We start from the raw sequence: 25,774 nt of genomic DNA on the forward strand, positions 1-25,774 counted from the left end.
TAATATGAGGTGTACATATACAGCACTACTGGGGCCTCAGAGTACGCCGAGGCTGAGTTTGCTGAGGGGAAAAGTATCTTTTTTCCCTATTATAATTTCCCAAATCACATTCTTCTGCAAAATAGCATGATGATTTGGCATTTCAAAAACAACTGGACAAAAGAGTGGGGGAAAGCGAAATAAAGAGAGAACAGCATAGGCAGCCACGAGGATCAATAGACTCATTCAGTCTCTTTATTTTCTCCACAAGAAATGACGGCAATACTTATTCTGAGCCTCCTCACCTCCCCTCCATTCTCATGGCAACTGTGCACTCTGGACAAACACTCTACATGCAATCTCTTTTCTTCACTCCTCACCGTCTGCCCTGCATCGCCGCATCCACTTTTGTTTTTCTATTCTGTCCCTCAGTCATTTCTCTTTAACATCAGACCTGTGCAAGATAAATACTCGACACCTGCCAAGAAAAGATATAGTATAGAGAAAGAATCAGCAATGTTCATATGGAGTAGGAGATCTGGACTGAATTCAGCCTCGTTATGGTTATATTTTCCAATGTGTGATGGGTTTCATATGGGGCGTTCTTCTCACCAGCAAAGGACCGGAGAAAAAAGCAGGGAATATACATCCCAGGTGTGAAAAATGTGTAAGTACAATTGCAGAGTCTATTTAAAAACAGGACAGCTCTTAATCCCAGAGATCAGCAAAGGGCAGGACATCATTGGTCAATCCATTTTTGCTCCACTTTGCTCACAGCGTGGCACTATCAGACCCCAAACCAAACCTTATTAAATCGAAATATGGAAACTTGGGGAACTTCCAAAACTTCCAACTTCTCTTCCTCCCCCTTGCCTAAGTGTGAAGACAAAACAGTGGACCATAGAGAGAAGGGTGCATGAAGAACGGCAGCAGATCCTTGGGAATGAGAGCAAAAGAAGGGAGAGTAACCCTTTGATGAGTAAGACTTTTTTTGTTAAGCGAGGGGGCTTAACTTTAAAATATTCTGGGTGGCAGTGAATGGGGGATTGACCAATGGCCCTGATCTCAGCCACACACTGGGGCACTGGGGTTAATGGTGGATAAAGATTAGAAAAAAAAAGGGGGTTGCTTTGCCTGATCTCCATCCACCCCCACACTCCACCCCGCAGTTTTCACCTTCTCCAGCAATCCCAAATCAACTAGACAATGGAGGCTGGCAATGGGGAATGACCCAAGTCCCTTTGATTTCTGCCTCTACCCCCTCGACTGCTCTGAGTGCCCAGGGTAAAGATCCGTGGAGGTTCCCCCTGTTTGCCCGCTCACAGGGACGACAGTTAGCAGGCTCAGAGAAACCATTTGAGGATTGGAAGTGGAATGACAAGAGGTCTCTGATCTATGACAAGAAATCAATTTCAAACTGGAAATGTGAGCAGAGGGCTATTCAGTCCGAACTGCGGCTTCTTTAAAGCAGTCAAAGATATATTTAATTGCTGTAGATTTTTATATATGTCTACACTGGAAGTAGGGCTTGCAGTGTTGGGGCAATTACACTTTTTTGCAATGATTAGAAGAACTTTTTTAGGCCAGCAGATATGCAGTAAGAGTTCATCTTTGAAGATTTAACTGAATACTACACAAATTAAGAACTAATATTTAAATCTCTTTTAGGCTGAAAAGGAAATCTAGAATCTGCTTTACTCTGAAAAGATAGGACTCTTGGGGAGGTGGACTTGGTTCTGCAGCCAAGCCACCCAGCATCTTCGCTCCTGCCAGTACGCTTTAATCAAATCTGTGTCTCAAAAGATGCTTCTTCACGAGAAGTGCACTTTGATAAATAGATTTCATACCTTGGGTTGGGTGTTGAATAGGGCAGTGGTGGCCTAAAGGTTAGAGACATGAGCTTGTGACCGGGAGGCCGTTGGTTCAATCCCCAGACCGACAGGATAAAATCTGGGTGGGTAAAGTGAAAACCCCAACTGCTCCAGTGGAGCTGCTCAGTGGCCAGGAGATGTGGTTGTATTGCTTCCAGATATGAATGTGTAACTGTGTGAATGTGATCAGGGCATTCCTGCAAAAGAGAGGTTGCCTCTCAGTGAACCTTCCCTGAATAAATAAAGGTTACAAAAATAAAAAAATAAACCTATGGCCTGATTCAAAGCAAATGGACAGCAATTTCCAGTTTTACACCAAAAAGTACATTATACTTATACTTATAGTATTTAAATATTTTATATTGTAATAATTGATTGCTGAGTGACAGCACATGGAACATACCTGTAGCAAATTATTCCATTCAAACATACATTGACAAGCATGCATGCGCGCGCACACACACACACACACACACACACACACACACACACACACACACACACACACACACACACACACACACACACACACACACACACACACACACACACACACACACACACACACACGTTTGGAAATGTGTGTGTGTGCACTCATGCGGCACGGATGCATGAGTATATACAAGAGATCTAATCAATAGAATGGCCACATTAGTCATGATGGAGATATAATTGGTGATTCCCATTACGTGACCTGAGATTCCTCACACTCATTTGTGGACTGACCTGGTGACAAACACCATCTTGTATCATTAGCTTGGAAAATGGAGCTATCGTTGACCATGACCAAGTTTTGCAGAACTACAATAACGCAGGATCAATAAAAGAGTTTTTAATATTAGCTGATTAACAGATAATATTTGATATCACCCATATATTTCACTCATTTCACTCGTGTATTATTTAATGCTCAGCTAAAACAACATTATGCTTGAGAAATGCATACAAATATATGTCTTGGCATTTGAAATTAGTTACTCCGGGAAATGTACACAAATCACCCACATCCCAACAATATTTTAAATGATGGTCGGTACAGGTACACTTTTCTCATACCTGGCTGTGCTATTTTGTCATTTCAGCACCCAGGATTGTGTTACTCTGAAGCCAAACCTCACTAACAGGTATGACGGATGTGGCTCATTACAGTGGACACATCTATCTGGGGAAAAACACAATGCCAGGCATGCAAGGACAGTAAAAACTGCTATCACTTACCACTTTGGACTTTACAGTGTGTGTCGTCTGCTTTTTTCTACGGGCGCAGAGTGTGCATATTTCATCCTAAAAAGAAAAGAGGGGAAAATAGATGTTCAGCAGTACATTGAACAAATTTGTATCTCTGCCTTCCTGTTTCTGTATAGCCAGTATAGAGTACATACCAGGTACACTAACATCAGGTTAGAGCTAATATAACCCTGTTCAGTTAAATTGGTTCTGCTCGGCTACAAATCTCAATCAAGACACCAAGTAAATAAAAATGTAAAAAAATATCGATGTCCAAGTTTGCCCACATTTGTCGGCCATAATGCATATCATAACTTCTAAGCTAGAGTAGATTGGAAATCCTTGGGGTGTGAAAACCAAACAGGCACAACTGAAAGGTTGCCCAGTGGAGGGGGAATTCTATCAAGGTGGACAAGATGAAGATTTGTAACATTTGAAAAGGGGGGTGGGGCCCCCTTGACCTCCAATAGCCACTACAATCACCCAAACACAGTAGGGCTAACAATACTGTAACACCACAACCAATAGACACAGTCCTTTAATACAAAAAAAAAAAAAAAAAGAAAGTTTAGTTTTATTAAAACAAAAAAGGACATGCCTTAGAAGAGTTTTATTCTGAAAGAAGAATGATCTTGAGAATACACTAGGTTACTGTTCATTCATTTTAACACCAATCCTTGAAAATACATTGTTAATGCTACTCTAATCTTTATCAAGGTTAAGGATTCTTTGACAGGTGGACATGAATGGACCATGTTCAAATACTCACCCTAAGGGAGAGAACTTGCGGTTGTTGTCCGATCACAGGAGTGGAAGGAGTCCAGCGATGTCAGCTATCTGAGTTAAGACAAAACAGAAAAGTATAACATTAGTCTAAAAGCTATTCATGAAATGCTGATCTTTTTCATGTTTCCTAGGTACATTCAGTGCTGGTGTGGACATGTGTGGGCTAGATGGTGTCTTGCATAACTCTTGTCTGTATAGCTTGTAGGTGAAAGCAATAAACTTTGGAACAACAAAGTGCACCTGGATTTTGCAGTGAAGCATGAGAGCTTATACTGTATGTGTGTGTGTTTGTGTGTGTGTGTGTGTGTGCACAAACAGGCAATTTACTGTACCCCCCGCCACTCTCTCACACACACACACACCTCACTCTCTCAAGTTAAAAAGGTGCAGTGCCTGGAAGGCTCGAGCTCTTAACGCCAAGTAAATCACACTATTAAACTGACACGATTGATTTCTCATGTAGGTCCATTTAGCTGTCTACATCTAAGTCCACATGTTATGCATCGCTATAATTTAGAGACCATTAGTATTGATGATTTTTTGTGTTAATCACACAACTGCAGCAGGAGTGTACAATACCAAAACTGCAGCTAAAGATTGCTCTGGACATTTTTAATGCATAAACCCCACTTTTAGAGAATTAGGCAAAAATTTTGAATTCTCCTCATTGAAGAGCGTTGTGGGGGCAAATTTCTGCTGCCGGGGGCATGAGGGGCACGAAATGGCCTGGACGTTCCTCTCCAAGATTCCCCCTCCCCCCCTTCCCTTTATTCTCCCAGAATTCCAATGACCCCTACAGGCAACCAACGACTGCTGAATCCTAAGGAATGTGCTCTCTGAACTGTACAGAAAGCCCTCAGCTCAAAGAGCACAGCTGAAAAAAAAACATGCCAACTGCTTTAATTTTTCACTGTTTTGAGTTTGTGAAAAATGTTGCACAGATTGCTGTGCAACATTTACTCAGAATGAGGTAAGAGGGTTCGAGGTGGGGGTGGACACCAACCACTGCATTGTATGTTGAAAAGGTTTGACAATTTTAGGATCATATAAAATCCCAATTCATTTGAGCGTTTGAGAAATCTAGTTCTATGTACAGTATATAAAGTAATAAGATGGAAAAAAATGAGATTTGCAAAAAGCCTAGCTGCATAGGACAACTAAAGCGGTCAACCTGACAGTGAAGTAAAGAAAACAGAGTTTTAAATGTAATTTAGATATAAAAAATTTTTTTCAAGTTAACGCCCCTTTACTTAAAATGATTTGCTGCTAAGTAGACTTCACTATCACAACACCTCTGGGCTGCGCAGATGTCATATTTTATTCACTGGAAAAGCATTAGGAATGCTATTAGTCTGTATGACCTCCAATTCGTGGGGATTTACAAATACCACACATATCTTTATGCCAAATACAAAACCATTGGTAAATTCTATCAACTTATAAATATGGCAAATGCATTCAAGTATTTATGAAGGCCTAATAATGCTATAGGCTGATATTTACATAAAGCGCTCGTGCACTAAGTCAAGATAAACTATTTAAGACCCGGACCACAAATACTTCCACACTGCAGAAAAAGGAGGGTCCTGCGATGAAAGAGGACATTATGCTAACAAGTCAGATTACTGTACACAATAACTTTATCTTAAAAGTAAATACCATCCTCGGTGTTGGAAAAGGGGGGGGGGTTACGGGGGCATTATGGAAAGTCACTGGCAATATTTCTTTGGGGACCAAATGCTCCTTATCAGTGTTAGTCGAGCAATTCAGGCCCGCCCGAAGAAAGATGAGTCTTCAAGCTCATTCTATTCATGGTCAGACGTGTAATTACCCTCTGCTCACAGTCTAGACGTAACCGCTTTCACAGTATTTAAGACCCCCTATGCAACGCGCGGACACCAGCTCCTACCACCAAGCCCTGCACGTTAAATCTGTGGGCAGATAAATTAGTGAAGAATGCAATAAAATAGACACAATGAGAGGAACTTTATCCTCCCCGCTGCTAAATGAGATTTCTTTGAAATGCAGATCAGTGGCTCTAGATTAGTGAATTTTAGCTGCTGTCAACATCATAACAAAATACAAATGCGATTGTTCGCTAGTGCCTTATCTCCTTGCTTCCATCTGTTGGCTGGTTATTTACTCCCCCCTGATTTACTATGCAGATCTAAATAAGTCGCATCAAAAGGAGGGCTTACAGCACAATGCCTTCTTAAGCTTCTACATCAAGGTATTTGAAAAACCGGTAGTCACATGAAAAGGCTGCCCATCAAAGGCACATCTCTAATGAACTCTCCCGTATCAGAGGGGGTTTGTGGGGCCTGGCTTTAATGCCGTCTGTGTGGTGAGAGAGGAGCAGAACTACAAATCAGACCCACCAAGCCATGGTAGAGAAGGGAGGAGGAAGATAGAGAGGGGGAGAAAAGACAGGAGAGGGAGGAAGATGAAGGCCTAAATTATCAGATGAGATTAACTCAGCACCGGTACTAGTCCTAGGTCTTTCCATCCATCCATCTAAGTCTTTGGTCTAGGCTGAGGAAGGCACTCATGAAAAAGACAACAATAGCACTAGATTAGAACAAGTAACAATGGATTAGACTGGACTCGGCCACAGGTCAGTTATACTGGACAACTAGAAAAGAAGACCAAACAGAGCAAAAATTCAACATGTAATTTTAAACTTTAGGCAACCACTTCACAAAGTCAATCTAAATGCAGTGTCCTTAGGGCTTTTCATACAACTGGACTGCAGGCAAATCAAAGAATATTAATCAATATCTGTAAAAAAAAATAAATAAAAGAAGAGAAACCAGTCCAGTTCTCAAAGGAAGACTCTTGGACTGACTGTCAAAAACAGGAAAGTAAAGCATACTCTGTTTTCCCCCCTTCTCATTCTCCCCAGGTCTGCAAACAGCTTTGGTAATCTTGAACAGAGCTTTTGCATTATGCTCCTGCAATAACCTTTAATTTCATGGTGTATTTGTTGCATTCAGAGCACAGGGTGGATTACAACCGACAATCTTCAGACTTATACAGCGCAAATAAACTGCATGGAGAGATCATGATCTGTACCCCCACCCACCCACCCACCGCCACCATCCTGCTTTGTAGCTGTGTGCCTGTATGAAGGGGAGACCCCCACCAACAAGCATGCAGTTTACCAGTGAACAATTAGCCCCAGAGCAAGAGCAGGCCCGGCACCGGCACATGTGGTTAAGAGGCGAGCACTGCAGGAGAGCGCCAGATGATGAAGGGATGAGAATGGGAGGAGGAGGAGGGAAAGAGAAGAGGACAGTGAAGGGGTGGGGTGGGGGGGTGTTGCGTGTGCCAGACACGCGTATGCCAGTTTTTGGCTACTGGGCATGTCTTTCGTCATTCACTTCTAGCTAGTGAAGACAAAGACAGATAATAGGGGCCCTTCTTCAATTCCAAGACAACTTTGAGTCAGAAATTTAGGAACCAATCCAGATTGAGATGTAATGTGAAGGCATCCGCTGGCTGAGTTGCTTTCCTAAAGAAACCCAACATCTTGTCCCTCCCCCTCACCCCGCCTCGAGCATCTTTCTGCTGTGTAGCCTGCCAATTGGGCCCAGTGCCAGTCGCATTTGCAACCACAAGGGACCCTTGTCTTTTTGCGTTGCCTAATGAAATGACAAAACAACAGATTTGCATATGCAGAAACAGGTGTTGTAACAGGTTTGACTCCTCTTGACCCAAGCCGTGTTAAAGAGAGCAAATGCAAAGAAAAAAAAAAAAAAAAACATGCATGAGAAAAAAAAAAAAAAAAAAAAAAAGTTTATGACCAACAGCTGCCTGGAGGTATTTAGGCTCTAATGGGCACTCAAGTCTGCACCATCTGCCCTGCTGCTTGCCAGAAGTGACAATCTAAATTAAAAACCACTCATCAAATATCATAAAAATAAACCATTGTTTTGCTGCCTCCATATGTTGTGGCCATTTTATTTCGTTCTCAGAGAGTAGCAATGGAGGCTGAGCTTCGAGGCCTATAGCTGTGATCCAGGGAAAATCCAGAGAGCCGCACAGTAGCCTGTAATTACCCTCCCACCGATCCGCTGTCTTCAGACCAGAGCCCTGCGTCATCCTACACATTATCCAAGTCCATCCTCTCCACATTACAGAGTAGAAAACCTAACAGCGCCAATGTGGTGAAAACACGGTCATTGTTTAGAGTAGGCTTAGGGGTTGCCATCCAAGAGCACAAGCTGGGGTGTTCAGATGGTGAAAGGAGATTAAATCACTAAACTGTACTTGCTTGTCACTAGATAATTGCTATTATAGTCTATGCAACTATGTATTCACCATGCCAGAAACAAACATTGTGTTGGAGCGCGTGTTGCCGTGAAACAACGCACACTAACAGCAATGCATCTCTGAAAATGTCAAACGACTCTCCTGACCAAATTGTGTCCTGGCCCAAAGGGCTCGACTGGAAACATTCCTTTTGTCCTTTACTGAAAGACACAGCTACTGTACAACACCCCTGCCCGCCAAACCCACTCAACACCACCACCCAACCCCCCACTTCCATTTTTCCTACTGTTTTTATTTAGATGAGGGAGACAGAAGGAACAAACCTGAGACAGTCGTGACCCTGCGCGAGTGTTGTAACTTGGTCTAGAGCTACGCCGGCAGAAGGCAGCACCATATGCCCTCAGCCTCGAGCTGGATGCTCTTTCTGCAGCCTAATGTGCCTGTCAAAAACTGTTACTGTCACAAATCCTCCCCCCTGTTTTTTTTCCCTCTCACAATAATGAAATAAACATTTTCTCTTTTCTTTCTTTCTGGGTAAAGAGGAAAGGTCCTTGGAGAGGCAAAGATAATAACAAACTAACTGTTTGTTAAGTATTGATGTATCTGTATCCTGGTCAGAAACACAAATAGTCTATGGCTAAAGCTCAGCTATCTTAGCCATGCATACATTAAAAAACTAGTCAATTTTTTTCCCCAGATCATTACCCTCTGGTTGTCAGACATATATTAGGTTGGAACTCACCCAAAGAAGTGTAACTTTGTTTTTCCTAATTTCACTTGTATTGTTAAATGTGCAGCATACAGTATCTATCACACCTACCACTAACAATAAAATGATGTTGTCATTACTAAAAGATGCCAGATATGTCTTAATAAAAAGGCCCTTTGAACAATGGTTGAGTTAGCTACCACTGTTGGGTTGGCCTATGGTGCTGTCTCGCATGAGATTTGACTGTTTACGAGTGACAGGCTGAAGGCTGAATGCATTCTCAGCAACAGCGACCTTGCCTTTTACCATGAGTGACCCTCTATCTTTAATTCAGGGCAAGACCCCCAAAACCAACACATTTCTTCACACCAGGACACTGTCCATCTGACCGTGACTTGAATAAGAGCTGCCATGCCTTCACACCACACTGACCAGCAAGTAAACATGCAATTGTTAACTCAACAAGGAACAAGGAAAAACTGAGGGCAGTTTAAAAAAAAAAAAAAAAAAAAAAAAAAAAATACCCTAGCAAAAGTCTGTGGCTGTTGCTGGTGTACTGTGATTCAAATAAGTTTATTGGACACACAGACTGACAAGTCAGTTAGTGTTGCAGGCCAAGCTTATGGCAGCTTGGAGTGTCAGCTCAACAGGAGACTATTAAACTACAAGGTCACCGTCAAGACTATGGTGCCAAGAGGTAAACTCTAAACCTTATGAAAAGGCATAAATTATACTACATAGCTTTAAAGAAATATTGTGTAAGCAAACCAAAAGTTTGTTTTAGAACTTAACATGCATGTCCTTTTTTTCCATTTCAGAATCCGACACACTGTGAGGTTATACACACCAGCCAAAAGCTACACTTTTTGTGGCTTTACAATCCTTGGAGGGAGGTATGATGACGTAAAATATGATATTTGCAAAACAATCTTTGCAAGATATTTTGACACTTGATTGTTTTGGTCTAAGTAAATATGTAACTGCAGTCTTTTTGAACTTGGCCAAGCAAACATGAAACCCATGAAAGTAAACTCAAACAAATTCTACATGTGACTATGAACTGAGATGAAACAAATGGCTAGTCACGGACTCTTATGTCAGATAGTTCCTATCTCACCCTTGCGTGGGCAGCCTGCAATCTTTTTTCTAATCCTCATCCCCTGACCCCACCCTGCACAGCTTTCTCCGGCCAAAGAATCACAACGTTTCTCCCTCACAACAGTGTCGAGTCAGGCTTAAGAAGTGACCCAGAGCGTAACTAAAAAAGTCTGAGCTGTCTCAAGACTCTTAGTAACTGTGGCACACAAAACATCATTACTGTGATGTGGATAATTACAGTGCAAAAGGGTGGCCTCTTAAGCATGTAACACACTCTGTTATCTTAAGAAGTCAATCTCTCCCAAGCTGACAGCTTGCAGTATATGATCCTGGTAAACAAATACTTTTGCGCGGTACAAAAGTGCCATTAAAGGCCAAAACTGTCAACACAAATTCCATTCTTACAGGAGAGGGGGGAGGGAACCAAAGTGGGAGGGAGGGGGAGAAGGAGAGGAGGAAAACAAAAAAAAAAGGACTTGATCACTTCTGGTTGCTTTTACTTGCATGGAGGTTGTCATGGAAACATTTCTATGAAGTTAACCAGGATAAAACCTGAGCTTTTGCCATTTAATTGCCTTTAAGCTGAGTAGCAGGACCAAGTTAGCTATATATATGAAAGCACACTGTGTACATGGATGAGCTCAGTGAGATGGTTAGAAAAATGAAGCTGGTGCACCACTCCCTTTAAATTTTTTGTACCCATTTTCCCCCCCAAATTCAGCAACACCTCAAGGGTTGAGCGAGCAGTCTGTTTCATTACAGAGGTGTTGGGGGATGGGTGCGATTCAAAAGCTAATCTTAAAGTGTTTCATTGCCTAAGAAGTACTCTGACTCAAAACAGTATTGATGCGATCTGTGCAAAAAATCCACTTTCTGGACATTGGATGTGATTCTAAATCTGCCAGTTGGCATGTTGCCTGTATTGTCAGTCTGAGCAGCTCCTGCATTCACAGTAAATGCGCACAAAGTTTTCATAGGACTCTCAGAATTCAAAAACAAATTGCAAAGCATTTCCTACATCAGCTCAGCTGGAAGCAACAATTTCCGTATCTAAGATAAAACCATGCATCAACCAGTGTTCATTGAGCTAAAAGCTGAATCTTAATATTGATAAATGATTGAAACGTATGACAGGGTATACACATTAATCCTGTGGAGGACATTCGTTTTCCTATTACCATAATGTAGAGCACGACCGCACGACCGCCCGATTATAAATGCAGCAATCAAAAAATGGACGCAGAGTGGGGAGAGTCGGGGTAATAAGTGCACTGCTCCCAACAACGGTCAGTGTTGGAGGGAGACTAATGGCAAGTCTCTCTCAATCTCTCCCACTGCCTTAGGAGAAAAAAATGCATCCTGTTTTATAAAATCAAGTGGCCTTACTTAGTGCACACACCGCCCCGACAACAAGTAAACAAGAGAGTAGGGACTGATTTAAAAATGCTTTAAGAAATGTTTACAGGGGCACTTCAACAAAGGGCTTGATTGTGCACCGTCGATGACATATTTCACAAGGGGGCATTTATTGCCGCCTGGCCTTTGAAGAGTGAGAGCTGCTGAGTGAGAGGGGAACTGGCCCACACCTGCATAACTGAGGAGGGAACACCTGTGCACCCTGCGGCTCGAACAAGGAGGGTCGATGCAGCTAATCCAGGGGTGAAAGCTGATCAGAGGACAGGCCCGAAAAGTTCAGCAGCTCCCACTACCTCGTTAGTCTCTCTTTAAAAAAAAAAAAAAAAAAAGGTTACATGTATTGATTTTTGGGCCACAGTGATTTGCAAGAGAACAGTGGCAGACAAAGAGAGTGAAATAGAGGAACTCAGCAGAAGCTTTTATGAGCTTTTACTGTTTCGCTTAATTACAATTTTAGATCAGTCATCATGAATTCTGATATGCTACCAGCATCCCTGTTTGTTTCTGGACAAAAAAAGATGGAATATAAAAATGGAGCAAGCAAGCACGGTAAGGTCTTGACTGCTGATAATCATAGCTATTGATCATGCTTGATAAAGCATTGATAATTATAAACAACTACAGCCTATGCTCTGAATCTAACTGCATTTCATTTTTAGTGTTTGAGCTAAAGAAACTGTGACAATGCTATTTTAAAAACATGGAGGACTCATTAAAAAAATGCTTTATATTTGTGCAACCCTTATGTCACACATGGAAATACCATGGCTACAACACCAAAGGAATTTTAACAACTGCAGTAATCCTTGCCTATTTGATAAGTAAGAGAAGTGCGATGTCATGTCATTTAACATGTGATATACATATAACAAGTTGTATTTAACATCATTTATTCACCGTTTACATATGTTTGTAGTAATTAGTGCAATTTAGCAATAACCAATACATTACAACAAACACTAAATAGACAGTAAAATTGGTTTTTATGACATTTAATGGAGATCTAATCTGACATTAGATGTTGTTAAAGACGCGTTTAGATTAAATAAAACTAACAGGGCAGTTATTATAATATTACCGAATTCAGCACATTTCTGAACAGATTACCTTTTAAAATACGTCTTTAGATATGTCATGTATCACTTAATTTGCAAGCCGCATTTATACATTGAATTAGGCTAAAGGTTAAAAAGAAAATGCAGATAGGAAACAATAAGTGGGCTTTTCAAAAGTCAGTGTGCAGCGTTCAGAGCAGGCAAAGCTTGGACAGTGCTGTCTGAAGGTCCAACATGAAAAAGCCGAACTCAAATATAGGTGAAATATGTTAACAGATGCTCGCTAATTAAAAAGCACGACAAAAAGTCCACGCGCAGCGAGTAAATAATAATGTTGCAAGTCAAGTTGCAAAGCGCTAGATAACACAGAACAAACTTGTGGCCGGCGGTCCACTTCCTAATTCAAAAAGTCAAAGAGTGCGGAGAGAAATAGGCTAACCACAAGAAGACAAACTTACCACAAAAAAATGGCAGGTATATTCTCCTCGCGGTAAAGTCAAAGGGACACACCAGGTGAGAAGTCGTCGTCCTCTATGTTTGCAGAGATCTTCACACGTGACTGTACAAGTTCACCATAACGTAGAGAAAATGAACAACAAGCTGCAGAGTAAATAAAAAGCTCAATATTCCTCCGCTGGGCACCGCTGTCGGAGACACACACACACACTCTCCTGCTGTCTCCCGTCAACGCCGCTGTTATTACTAATGCAACAGAGGGAAAAGCAGTACACTGAGTCCTGTTTGAATGACGCGCAATGCGAGGAAGACGCGGCTTGTTTTTTTTTCGTTACGATTCAAACACACATCAAGCTGTATCGCAGCAAGCAAGTATATTTGGGACTAGAAACCCCCCCAGGGGAGGCACTTGCTTGTGCGCGGAGGTGTGTTGTTATTTTTGGGCGTACTGCGACCCCGTGTGACGTCAGGGCCACCTGCTAAGTAAACACAAAGTCATTTTAAAAGTTTGTTTCTCCTTTTTCAAACGTTTCACGGTCTGGCTGCCTATTTCTCTAAGCGGCCGCTTTTATCAGAGGGTCGAGAGTAGTGTGTAATGGAAGTTTCTAGTAGGATAGGATAATGCATTGTTGTTGGGGAGTGAACCGGTAACCTTCCAGTAACGGGACTGTCCTTACAACCAAAAGATAAGTTACTGTATCTGAGAAACGTGTGTTCATATGAATGAGACCACCAAGAAGTCGCTTTAATGCAGACATCCGCAAGTGAGAACTACATGAAACAAAAAAAATCACTATAAATATTACCGTAGTGTTCCTGCAATTTCTTTCAACAAGAACTTTGACTTTTTCTGTGGTAGCCTTCTCCATGACTGACATCAAAAGACATTGTTTTCCTTTCTAATCTTTAACATATTTTCTTTTATGGGAAGTTGTGTTGTGTTTTCCCAGTCATATTTGTTTAGTAAACTACGTCGCTCGCATATGCTATTAAGACTATTATAATAATGCAAAAAAAAAAGAATATATATATATATATATATATATATATATATATATATATATATATATATATATATATATATAATATATGTAATCATTGTTGTGAAAATGAATACCGACGACGTAGGCTACATCGATGCAAAATGAAGATAAAATATGAGATTGTGTAAACCAGGAAACAGCATGGACAGCTTCAGTATCCTTCAAGTCCGGATTCAAACTGTACGTCCAGCCTCACTAATGGCATTTTTGGCTACACATTTTAAACCAGCCTTCACTTTTAAATACATTTTAGATACACCTTATTAGTTGAATCAGTTTGCAGAGGGGTAAAAAAGACTTAATGATCGTCTGGAAGTGATACAGTAAAACGATGGGTAATCAATAACGGTAAATATCTTACAAATTGTTATTACATGCAATTAAGCCTACGTATTTTAATATAAACATAAGTTTAGACTAACTATACATCATTCTAAATGTTATCTAATAAAATCACTGCTAAATAATTACTTTATTAGCCTGCAAAAAGAATATGTAGGCTCGATGCACTGTTTGAATGTCTTATCCATTCTTGTCATACCTTCACAAGGTAATTTAGTCTATTAATGCATTTAATAGTAGATCCGAAGCCAGTCAGCAGTAGTTAAAAGGCTTTGCTTGATTCTGTCTCGTCTTTCTTTTCTTTTCTTTTCCAATCCGCTGAGACGTTCACGGTAAGAGATGAATGACCAGATTATCATCAACTGAAAAATAAAAAGGGTTGGGGGGGCAACTTTTTAAAAATGTAAGAAACGCGAGAAGTGTATCTGGTCTTATTCTCTCTACTGTCAACATTTAAAATGCTCTATTTCATGTTTTTTATATTATGACTGACTTATTGTGAGAAATAGGATTTGTGCATGGATAAGATTTGTTTTGTTTTAAATGAACAGCATGCTGCCGGTGTGTTTAACTCAGTGTGCCAGTGTGAATTTAAATTGCGTCAATTAAGCGGATTTTTTTTTAATGAATAAAACATAAAATACTCGACATCTTCTTATTAGTTATTATTGTTCATATTAATATAATACGGTAATCCTAAAACTATTTTCCCACATTGGTGTGCAGGCACGGAATATGATGCACCGTTGCCATACAATATATCCAAAATATCCTAAAATTGGCCTAGATTAAAAATAAAAAAAAGTCAGTGAAATTTTGATGTAATTAAAAAAAACAAGTAGGCTATTGTTGTAGTTGAAAATACGGGACAGGCATGTCGCATTGCAATGCCTAAAGTGCAATAAGTTGGTCTATTGGATATTTGTGTTGGTTTGTGTTACTGATTCTAATTGCCATTAAAAAAAAATCCATCAAATAAAAAGTAGGAGGAAACAGCATCTGGGAAGTGATGAGGATGGGAAGGGAAAATAAGTATAATGGAATTGTGGTGGTATGCTCCCACCTACTGGTCAATTCTAATAACAGTTTGTCCAAGTTATCACATGATACAATGGACTGTAAATAACACAGAACTTTTATTTTTTCCCTTTCAATTTAGATTGAATGTTTGTATTTTCTCTAACACTATCTGCACACTTACTCATTATCACAAAATACGTGCAAACTGAAAACTGCAACATCATTTGTCTGAGGTACATGTATTTTACTCTGATCACATAGTGCCATCTGCTGTACATTAGACACACACGTTGTCCTGTTAAAATGCAAAGGGTCGACAAAATAGCAGGTGCAAACCCATTTTTGTTAATACTATTAAAGACTTGATTCAGCTTTTTGATAATTTTTTTTGATGAGCAGTTTGTTGTGTAAGTTGTTCCTGATATTTTGACCGATTCCTTTCTAAATGTGAACACTTAAAGAGAGAATAACTAAAGCACATGTTGGGGGAATGGTAGGTTCTGAGTGCTTTTTGGATTCATTGTTACATTGTTAAGGTATGCATTTGATGTTGACAGTATATAAAATTCTTGAATTTAACTAATATATAGCATTTTTAACACCCGTTCATACATTTATGCCTTTACAAAAGTTGCAAATGAGAATTTCTGATACTATTTAAAGACCAAAACTGCAATTAAAAGTAAAAAAAGAGAACCTCTTTGGCTTCAAAATGTAGAACAATGGGTCCTTTGAGGACAAAAACCCGCTCACCTACCTGTGAAGGATTGTATAACCAGCACTAAAGTCTATTTACAAGATAAACTGGATTTTGGGGTATAGTTACACCGCATATCTAGGATTAGCTGGATTTCCTATCCGAGACAGTGGCACACACAAACTCCATTCACTATTAAGAACAGAATAATCTTCAGTCTTCTGTTCTAAGATGCAGTGAACCTAAAGAATGAAGGCTGCTTCCAATGGCAATGATACAAGAGGATCCGTAGATAACTCAACCCAGATGTCAATACTCGCTTAACTCAAAGTCCTTTCAAGCACAGCATCAGCAATAATAATAATTTAAGACGTTATTGATCTCAACAGGGAAATTATTGTTATTATTCTGTTTTGCAGTGTGCACATGGACGTCAGAGGTCACCATCAGCTCCAGAGCATTTCCCCTGCAGCAGGTAGGGTGACATTGTCCTGGGGACACTTTACTTCCTGCCAACACCAGTTAAAGTCTACTCAACTTGCTGCACAACATTATGTAAAACCTCCAAAACAGTCACAGTGTGACTAATAGTTTACATTGTAAACTCAATAACTGAATAGTTTCTTAGATAAAGATATTCTCTCATGTGTGTAACTGATTATATGTGACAAATTAGAGTATTTTAATGTACAGTCACTTGAATTGTCAAAGCACTATACTAGCAGCTCCGTGATGCTGAATTTAGGCACAGCGGTATTTTTGAGCTAGCATGCTAACATGCTCACAATGACAATGGTGACATGCTGATGTGTTCACCATCTTAGTTTAGCATATTAGCAGGCTAACATTGACTACTTAGCTTTCAACACTAAGTACAGCAAAAGATGATGGGAATGTCATTAGTTATACAGGTATTTGGTCATACACCAACAATCTGAAGAAATTGAAACTCTGACCTGATGATGGAGCTAGATGAAAAGTTAAAGGATCACCAAAGTTACGACAATTCATTCAGACATCAACAAAAGGTACAAATGTTATGGCAATGCAATCAATAGTTGTTGAGATATGTCAGTCTGGAGCATAGTGAAGAAGCAAGTGCATTTTTTTTTCAACATCCAGTTAAAGCAAATGAAAGCAAAAACAATATTGTTCAAGCCAATGAATATTGTTAGCAAGTGGTAATTCAGGTTCCATTTCTGCAACTCCTGAGAGAAGCATCTCCATCTGGCATTAAGCTGTCCGGCAGCTGTGTGTTTACATGCACAGATCTCATGGTAATAAAATGAAATACTGTAATACTGGTAATGGCAGTCTCTGTTCTCATCTGGCCACAAGGACCAGAAGACACTGTATCATACTATTACACTCAGATCAAAATTCCCATCTCAGCCAAATCATCATTGTGTTTTGTATAATGCCACAAGGATATTGAAGTTTAAATGGGTAGTTCAGATATTGGAATAATTCCACATTGGAAGGAGCAAAATATAGACACCCACTCAATATACTTCAAACATGGACCTGTTTGTATACTAGTTTTGCTTTAAAGTGCTTTATAAAAGCTATATTTCCCGTTATTTATTTTGTAACTAGCAAACATATTGTGTGAGGATAACTGCAAGGATAACTGGCCTGGCCTGGTCTAGTTATATGTATCCTATTAATAGGCCTGGCTCAGACTCACAATGTTCAGCTGTAACCAAACTCCATCTGTCAAGTCACGTCCTCTCCCTGCTCTCCCTTCTACAGTTTCACTGTAGCCAGGCTAGGGGCACTCTGGTCTGTGCCACCATCCAAGCCAGACAGACGGCAGGACGGGCAGACAGCTGCCTCTCAGACCACCGCACATAATGGAGGGTCTGAACATCCAGCCCTTGGAAGAAGACAGCGTTGTTATGGAGGAGGAAAATGAAAACAGTAGGGAGCAGGATGAGGGAGAAATGGAGGCCTCATCTCCCATGGGTTCCACCACAGACGAGGAAACAGAGGAGGACTCCGAACCAGAGCCCCCACAGGTCATTCGGAGGAAGGTGTCATTCGCCGATGCATTTGGCCTCAACCTTGTGTCGGTTAAGGAGTTTGACGATGCTGAAGTAAAAGAGGTAGAAGCCAGCCAGTCCCTTGAGAATGAGGCAACACACCCCTTGGAGGAGTACTATATGTCCTGTCTGTTCATAGTTCCCTCATCCCCAGAGGAGCTGGAACAGAGGCTACAAGCACAGATGGTTGAGCTTGAAAGCATTGAGCTCCTCCCAGGAACCACCACACTCCGTGGCACCATCAGGGTGGTCAACCTCTGCTTCAGTAAGTCTGTCTACGTCCGGATGAGCCTGGATCGCTGGACGAGCTACTTTGACCTGTTGGCGGAGTATGTGCCTGGATCCAGTGATAGGAAAACAGACAGGTTTACCTTTAAGTATACTCTGGTACCACCCTCTGAGAGAGAGGAGATCAGAGTAGAGGTCTGTCTACGTTATGAAACTTCAGTCGGCACCTTTTGGGCTAATAACAAGGAAATGAACTATGTGCTGTTCTGCTACCAGAAAGGACATGTAAAGGAGCATGGGCCTCTAGTGCAAGAGGAGAGTAGCAGCTACAGGAGCAAGAGGAGCTGTCTCAAAACTAACCGGTGAGAGAACCTAATGCTGAATTTTTTTTTTTAAAACATGCCACTGCCGAAGGAAGTCACATCACACTTGGGAAAATAGACGCCATTATATAATCCATATTCAAATAAAATGGAGGGTTATTTTGGATCCATCAATGCAAACTTTTCATAGAAGTAAAGTTATTTACAAGTTCTTGCTGCAACTGCCTGGCACAAATCAACCAGAAACAAAAGAAAATGTCCCAAATAACAAATTTGTTGTGGTAGGAATTTTGACATTGTGTGGGTGTCTATTTAAACTGTGCTGCTCCTCTCATTAGTCAACTGTGTGTTTACAGTAAGCCGTTATGTAACTTTTCAGTAATGGATGTTTGGACTGCAGAACACATATTGCCCATTTAAGGTCAGATGTCTGTCCAGGTTTCCATGACGTCTCACCATGGCACAGGAAGCCAGATATGCTGACTTTATCCTCTTTGACTCCAATTCACATATTGCTTCTATTTTCTGCTTCAGGAACAAACACTACTTATGTATTTATACATATTCTGGACTGACTTGCCGCAATATAAAAAGATATGTAGATGTGATAATACAGCAAACAAACGCATTACAACATAAAAACATTTAAATTGTCTCAATTTCAAAAGGCTGCTGGCACAGATATATGATGTCTACATGGAACTAAGGATCACAGCTATTTTGTGTATGCCTCTTACTGTGTATCATAATCATAGCAGGTACAGTACAGGTGAGATGAAGAAAAACAACAGAATAACAAGGTGATGAGGATGTCTGATGAAATACACAGACCAGGCGAAAGCTCTGACCCCCTCTTTATTGCTTTTCACAAAACATAAGACATCAAAATGAGATACTGTAGATAAAGGGGAACTAGACAAATTCAACACTGAGCCATGATACATTAGGAGACAAGGTGATTAGTGGAAAGAGGGTGTCAATGAGGGTGGCTCTTTTAATTTGAAAAGCTGGAATGGTTTGACCATCCCACATATCACAACTCTGTTCAGAGTGAACAGAATTCAAATAATTGTTGAAACAAATTCTGTATTTTAGAATGAAGCCCCTCAAAATACAGCAGAATATAAAAAGCTGAGAAAGAAACTTTTTTTTCTGATTTAATAGCTGTAAAACATATGGGAGCTTATGTAATGTTATTCCTACTTCATTTTGAACCACAGGAGGGCAAGAGTAGAGGAAAAGACCATGGAGACCAGGGACACATCACCAGCTGCTGCAGGTGTGTACACTTAATGTTTTTATGTAAGTGTGCATGTATACATATACATAATTGTCAAGCAAATTTTGACCCTTGTGGTTGTCCTTTTTTTTGCAGAAGCTGAGGCCACACATGAAGCAGAGGAGGCAGAAAGAAAGGACAGCACCGCTATACAATCACTACTATACCACAAAGAACACAAACCCTTGGTGAGGTTCATTTATCATCTTTTGGAGGAACAGACTCTTCTTGAAGTCTGGGAAAAAAATGAAACACCAACACCACCCAGAAGTAAATACTGCTTGCAATAAAACAACTCACGATCAATGCTGGTCTCTAGCTGCAGATATAAACTGTAAATACAAAGTGAGAAAGTACGTGTGTTGTTTCTGGAAAGATACGATGCCTGAGCCAACGATGCATGTCATACTGCACTGTGTTCAGTGGGCCCCAGAAGGATACGGAAAGTCAGCTAACCTGACACTTGAGAGCATGTCTGAAATGTGCAAACCATTAATAATAAATGCAACCTGCTTGTAAAGGTGCAGTAAAGCTGAGGATGTAAACAAAAATAGGCTTATGTGCTGAGGATTCATCAGTGTTGCAATATATTGCATCATCACAGTAATGTTACATATCAAAGAATACTAAATGAATGGGCCATTGCATTCCTTTTTGTCAACAAGCCAGTTTTTGGAAAGTAGCTGATGATCTTAAAGACCAACAAAACTGGTAGCCTCTGGTTATAGTTCAAGTAGTTCAAGCATTAACACTTGGCTTAATCTTTGGCCTTTTTGACAGGTGGATAGCATAAAAAGCAGACACAGAGCAGAACGTTTGGCCCGTGTGAAGGACTTCCTCTCCGAAAGGAGGCAGCAAGTACCAAAGGCTTATTCACATGACTCAGCCAATGGCCAGAAAGTTTCTCAGCCTTTGCCAACTCCGTGGGGTGACTCTGCCAGCTTTCTCCATAAATGCCAAAAGAAACAAGCCAACAAGAGTCCACAGGTGCTCACCTACCACCAGATTCCTCTGCTTACACTGGACTGGAACATGACAGACAGAGCCCATCAGTGGGGGGCTGCTGATATGCATGACGTCTGGCCTGGAAGAGGTAAAAAGACCTTGTCGAAAGCTTCAGAGGCACATATAGAAGATTCACCTTCTGTCAATGATATGTGGGAGACCTTTCGTAACGGTACAGATGATACCACCGATAAAGAAACCTCGGTGTGCGATGTATGGCAGGCATTTCTTAATGGGCCGAGCTGTACGGACCATTCTGGTGTTCCAGAGTCAGAGTGGCTGCAGACAGCAGCGTCTGTGTCTCCCTCAAATGATAAAGAGCTCAATGCCCAATATGCAGCAAGCAGTGAAGAGTATGAAATTCAGGTGGGCACGGATACACCCACCACCTTACATGCACATACCTCAGCTGTATGTCAGCCGCTGTCAGACACTAGCAAAATATCATTGGCTAATGTTACCTTGAACGCCGAAAACCACCAGCCAGCAGAGGCGTGTGTCAGCAGCCCAAGAAATGACACAGCGACACAAGATGCATCCCAAAGGTCACAGACAAACACTGTAACAGACACTCCGCAGGAATTTTGCCTCAAGAGGGCAACAGCTGTGTCCGAGGGCTCTATTGACAGTTCAACTGAGTGTCACAAGCATGCGATCTGGGAGCAGGAAAGTGAAGAAATAATAGGAAGAGCAGAAGGAATAGGAAGAGATGAGCTCTTCACACCACACAGAGCTGACTTAGTAACAAGCTCAGGGCAGTCACAGACAACAGACATGACAGCAATGCCAGAGTCTCAGAATGCCACCGCTGTTGATAGCATCTCACAGGGAGCAAGGCTGGATCAGGGTCTTTCTTCCAGCAGGAAAGGGGAGGTTACAGGTACCGCACACAATGTGACGGATGACACGCTGGCATTTGGGGGGACAATCAGAAAGGGGACAAAGGATGTGGAGAGGTTTGTCTTTTCCACATCCAGACAAGGGGTGGAGGAAGGGATCATGAATGAATGTACCGAAAACAAAGTATCTACAGATGAGGAGATATTTAGGCCACACAAAACAGAAGAGTGTGAAATCTCCCAGTGGTGTGCAGATGAAAAGAAACATGAGGAATTCAGGCTGAAGCAAAACTGTGAAAATCCATTACAGGAGGATGAGAGCAATGAAAATGAAATAAGACTTGCACAGACAAATGCAGATGAATCCAATCCAAGCCAAATGTCTGAGGAAAATGTCAAGCAAAGTCAAATAATTCCAAGTGAATTCAAATTGGATGAATCAGAGAGCGAATTTGTTGCATCAAATAACAATAACTTGGAAGTATTCAAAAAGACAGAGGTGGAACCTTCCTATTGTGCGACAAGCAACAATGAAACAAAGAGACTAATTGCTGCAGAAGTGGGAACTGTTCAGGTATTAAATGAGGAACATAATGACAAAGCTTTACAACGCAATTCATCATGGCAGAGGAGAAACACAGCAATAATTTCAGAAGTACTTAATAAACAGTCAAGGCCAATCAAAGCAGGAGAAGAGGTGCGCGTTCAGAAAGAGGAGGATGACTCAACACTGACACAAATACAGGAAAATGTACTGAACTCTGAAATAAGTGAACATGCATTAGTCTCAAATATGACTGAGGAAGGAAAAAGCTTGAGTTGTGATAGAATTATTGAGAAGCAACAGGAAATAAACCCAGCAGCACAGATAAGACACAACGTGGAATCAAGGGAAATGAAAAAGGTCTTCCAAGTTGGCCAATATACATGCAGGCCTTTTCCAACAGATACATGCAACAAAAACCCCATGGAGGTGGTAGAAATGAGATGGACCCATTCACGGGATGATATGAAGGGTCAGAAAGAAGACGTAGGCCGTGAAATAAGCCCAGAAGTAGTTACGGCGAAGAAGAACTTTGCAAAGAAAGACACTTCAACAGAACTTCAACACCAACCTGAGACATTAGAAAGAACAGAGGAAGGTATGAGTCAGAGAGACAAAGATGAGAGGGTGAGTATTGGAAAGCTGAAAATAGAAGTGCTGGGGGAGTTGATGGGTAATGTGGAGAACCCTCAGGGGGAGAGGAGGAACGCACCAGCTGAATTGAAAGGACAAGAGTTGTCAGCAGAAGTTGAGTGCTCTCCACATGTTGAATATAAAAAAATGTCAGAGGGAACAAAAGGCCCCATTACAGCAGAAAATACTGCAGCACTTGAAGTGATACAGTCGGGATTGGAGGAGATGTTCATAAAAAGATTTGGAGAAGATTTGGTCAGGGGGATTTGGGAAGAGGTGTTCGGTCAGAAAGAACGGGCCTTTAATAGAGACACAGATATTGTTGATGGAATGGAGGGCAAGCTGGCAGATGTACCTGATATTACGCAAAATTGCCATCCTCTTTTTGAGAAAGACTTCAATAAGGCTTTTGATTCAGGCGTATTTTCCTTGACAGAACTTCCAACAGATCAAAACCTAAGTCTCGGTCAAGGCCTAGAGCAAACCGTAGCCACTAGGAGCAAGGAATACTCCCCAAAGGAGAGTCAGTCACTCACCACAGCAGAAGAAACTCACTTCCTCTCAGAATCACAGACAGATTTAAATTCAAGTGTTCATCTCAGCCAAGATCTCACCCCCATTTTAGCTGCTCAGTCGTGGACTGAATCAGCCCAAAGCTCTCCAAAGAATCGGGAAAACTTCACTCAAATAAAAGAAAGATCAGTCACCCTTCAGGAGACTGGTAGACAAATAGAAGAGAGTTTTAGTCGATCAGCCCACCCATCTCACAAACATCTGAGTTCGTACTCTGACAAATTAAAAGAGTCCGATAGTGTTGTATGGGGGAGTGTGTTATACACTCTCAGTCACATCACCAGACTTCTAATTGTTGGATTCTTCTACATTGTTTTCCTGTATGATTTCCCAGCATTCTTTGCTCTCAACGTATTTTCATTGTGCTGGTGGTTTTATAAGTGGAAGAGACATCGAGTGGCAACAAACAAGGGGATGGTGGGATAGGCCGAGAGTGCTGTGTGTAGCATTTTTAAACATCAGTACATCACTGTTAAATTAATTGTAATGCCTTCATTATCTTTATACTGTTTATTCAGACTGGTGAGACCATTGTGAGGATGATTTGAGGCTGCAAGAACAGGTGCGATAAAACAAAATGCTACACATATCACTCGTAGTGTGTGTTTGGCCGTGTGTTTTTATATTTAGCTGTTTCTAACTTATTGTTTAGTTTAGTGCAGTGGTTCCCAACTTTTTTCCGCCTGTAACCCCTTCAAACAAAGCAGTGTCTACTTGTGACCCCTTGTCACTTGTTGCAAGTCTACCGGTTATAACCAGTTCAACCAAAGAGTGTTTTCGTTAGTGAATTTCGATACAGTAGAAATGTGTTTTTTCCACTTTATTCCTCTCCTGTTATGTCTTGTGGCCCTTTACATTTTTCTTGCGACCCCTTGTGGTGGTCCCTAACCCAGCATTGGGAACCACTGATTTAGTGAATAAGAAGAGGTTCTGTTTTTGTTCATCAAATCAACAAACAAATCTATCTTTTCAAATAATTGTAATAATAATGAATAATGTTTTGCCCAATAATGAAAGCAATTCAACATTAGAATTTAAATAAAAGTACTAGATTTTTTTATGGGAAAGCACCTGTTGTTGAATGTGTTGATTGAGTGTAAACAATTATGTGTATGTGTGTATATTTGCAGTGTTTACGGGCCCAATACCACTTTACAATGCACCAAACCTGAAAAAAGTGTGTATGTGTTTGATGCTTGTAGACAAAGGATGTCTGTAACAGTGGGGCATTGGGGATTTGAAACATTTCTCTTTCCTTGCTTTTCTTCAATAAAAGAAAAACAACTTTTAACTTTTTTTTCATCTTTTCCAGTATACATTTTTTGTTAAAAATGTTATTTTGTACTTTTTTTAGATTCAATATTTTAAATGTAACATTAAATTTTGCCCCGCTCATGAAAAAAATTATACCAGCAGGGAAAGGTTGGAAACAATTTTTTAATTTTTTAAATTTTTTTCATGATACTTAACAGGAAATAACTGGATTCAGGTCAAAATATTCATCGATGAATGCAGAGAAAGTAACTAGACATATTTGCACACAATATCTACCTACATTAACACATATTCTTTTATCATTATACTCAACTTTTATTTATTACACAGGACCGTTTTTAGTCCTTTCACAAGATTCTACTGTTGTTAAGGGTCTAATTTCAGATACGGTCAAATTTAATTGATTAAATTGCCTACTTATAATGTATTTGACATGCATATAAAAAGTATATTATCCATTTTATTCTTTAGCTTTTGCTTTTAACATCTTATCATTTTTTATTTTACTACTTTTTAGAGCACCTGAAAAATGCCCCAAGGTTATTATTACCCTTTAAAAATAACTTTCTCTATAAGTTTATAAACAACTTGTTCTGGATATAACTGTACAGCTAGCTAGACTATCTGTCCAATCCGAGTTTTCTCTCGCATGACTAAAACAACTTACAACTTTTGAACATACATGTTTCACCAAAACAAGTTCCTTCCCAAGGCCATTTTGCAGCGGCTCCGTGTGGAGCTTAGCACCGCCCAAGACGATTGTGATTGGTTTAATGAAATACCAATAAACCAGAGCACGTTTTTCTCCCATCCCGGAATCCTGTGTGGACTAGCCAGACCTCCTGTGCAGCGCTGTGGAGAAGGGTCTGGCAATGCGAGACTAGTGTCCCCTAGATTCGGGCTATGTGAAGTTGCATCCTTTATTGCTTCACAACAAGGTGGAGACAAGGTATACAATGGTGTTTTGAGACATCATAAGTGAAATGAATGCTCTGGTCAGTATGCATGTACAGTCACATGTACTGTAGTGTGAATGGAAAAGGTCATACAATCCTTGTTGGC

The 25,774-nt window shown here is 40.6% G+C and overlaps 2 protein-coding genes across 4 annotated transcripts in view; one reads left to right on the forward strand and one right to left on the reverse strand.

Moving 5' to 3' along the window:
- foxp2 (forkhead box P2) overlaps positions 1-13,264 on the reverse strand; it is a 102,294-nt gene extending 89,030 nt beyond the window's left edge. For 2 of the 3 annotated variants that reach the window (XM_028570407.1, XM_028570404.1), the window contains exons 1-3: positions 12,872-13,264; positions 3,847-3,914; positions 3,069-3,134 (exon numbers count right to left, since the gene is read on the reverse strand). The gene's annotated coding sequence lies outside the window, so the exon portion shown is untranslated. Of the gene's footprint in view, positions 1-1,826; positions 1,888-3,068; positions 3,135-3,846; positions 3,915-12,871 lie in introns of those variants that run through there. The other variant, XM_028570405.1, reaches the window with a different exon arrangement.
- Positions 13,265-16,350: 3,086 nt separating this feature from the next.
- ppp1r3aa (protein phosphatase 1, regulatory subunit 3Aa) lies at positions 16,351-24,728 on the forward strand. Its single transcript, XM_028571039.1, has 5 exons — positions 16,351-16,446; positions 17,724-18,603; positions 19,785-19,843; positions 19,940-20,031; positions 20,624-24,728. Exons 2-5 carry the CDS (start codon positions 17,825-17,827, stop codon positions 23,861-23,863), a joined length of 4,170 nt encoding a protein of 1,389 aa, XP_028426840.1. The 5' UTR covers positions 16,351-16,446; positions 17,724-17,824; the 3' UTR covers positions 23,864-24,728.
- The last annotated feature ends 1,046 nt before the right edge of the window (positions 24,729-25,774 follow it).

Source organism: Perca flavescens, chromosome 23, assembly GCF_004354835.1.
Source record: "Perca flavescens isolate YP-PL-M2 chromosome 23, PFLA_1.0, whole genome shotgun sequence".
NCBI lineage: Eukaryota > Metazoa > Chordata > Actinopteri > Perciformes > Percidae > Perca > Perca flavescens.

Excerpts from the sequence above, each read along its gene's own strand:
- ppp1r3aa (XM_028571039.1), top strand. The coding sequence starts at position 17,825 with ATGGAGGGTCTGAACATCCAGCCCTTGGAAGAAGACAGCGTTGTTATG. Across the intron at positions 18,604-19,784 it reads AGCTGTCTCAAAACTAACCG|GAGGGCAAGAGTAGAGGAAA; the intron begins GTGAGAGAACCT and ends TTTGAACCACAG. Across the intron at positions 19,844-19,939 it reads CACATCACCAGCTGCTGCAG|AAGCTGAGGCCACACATGAA; the intron begins GTGTGTACACTT and ends TTTTTTTTGCAG.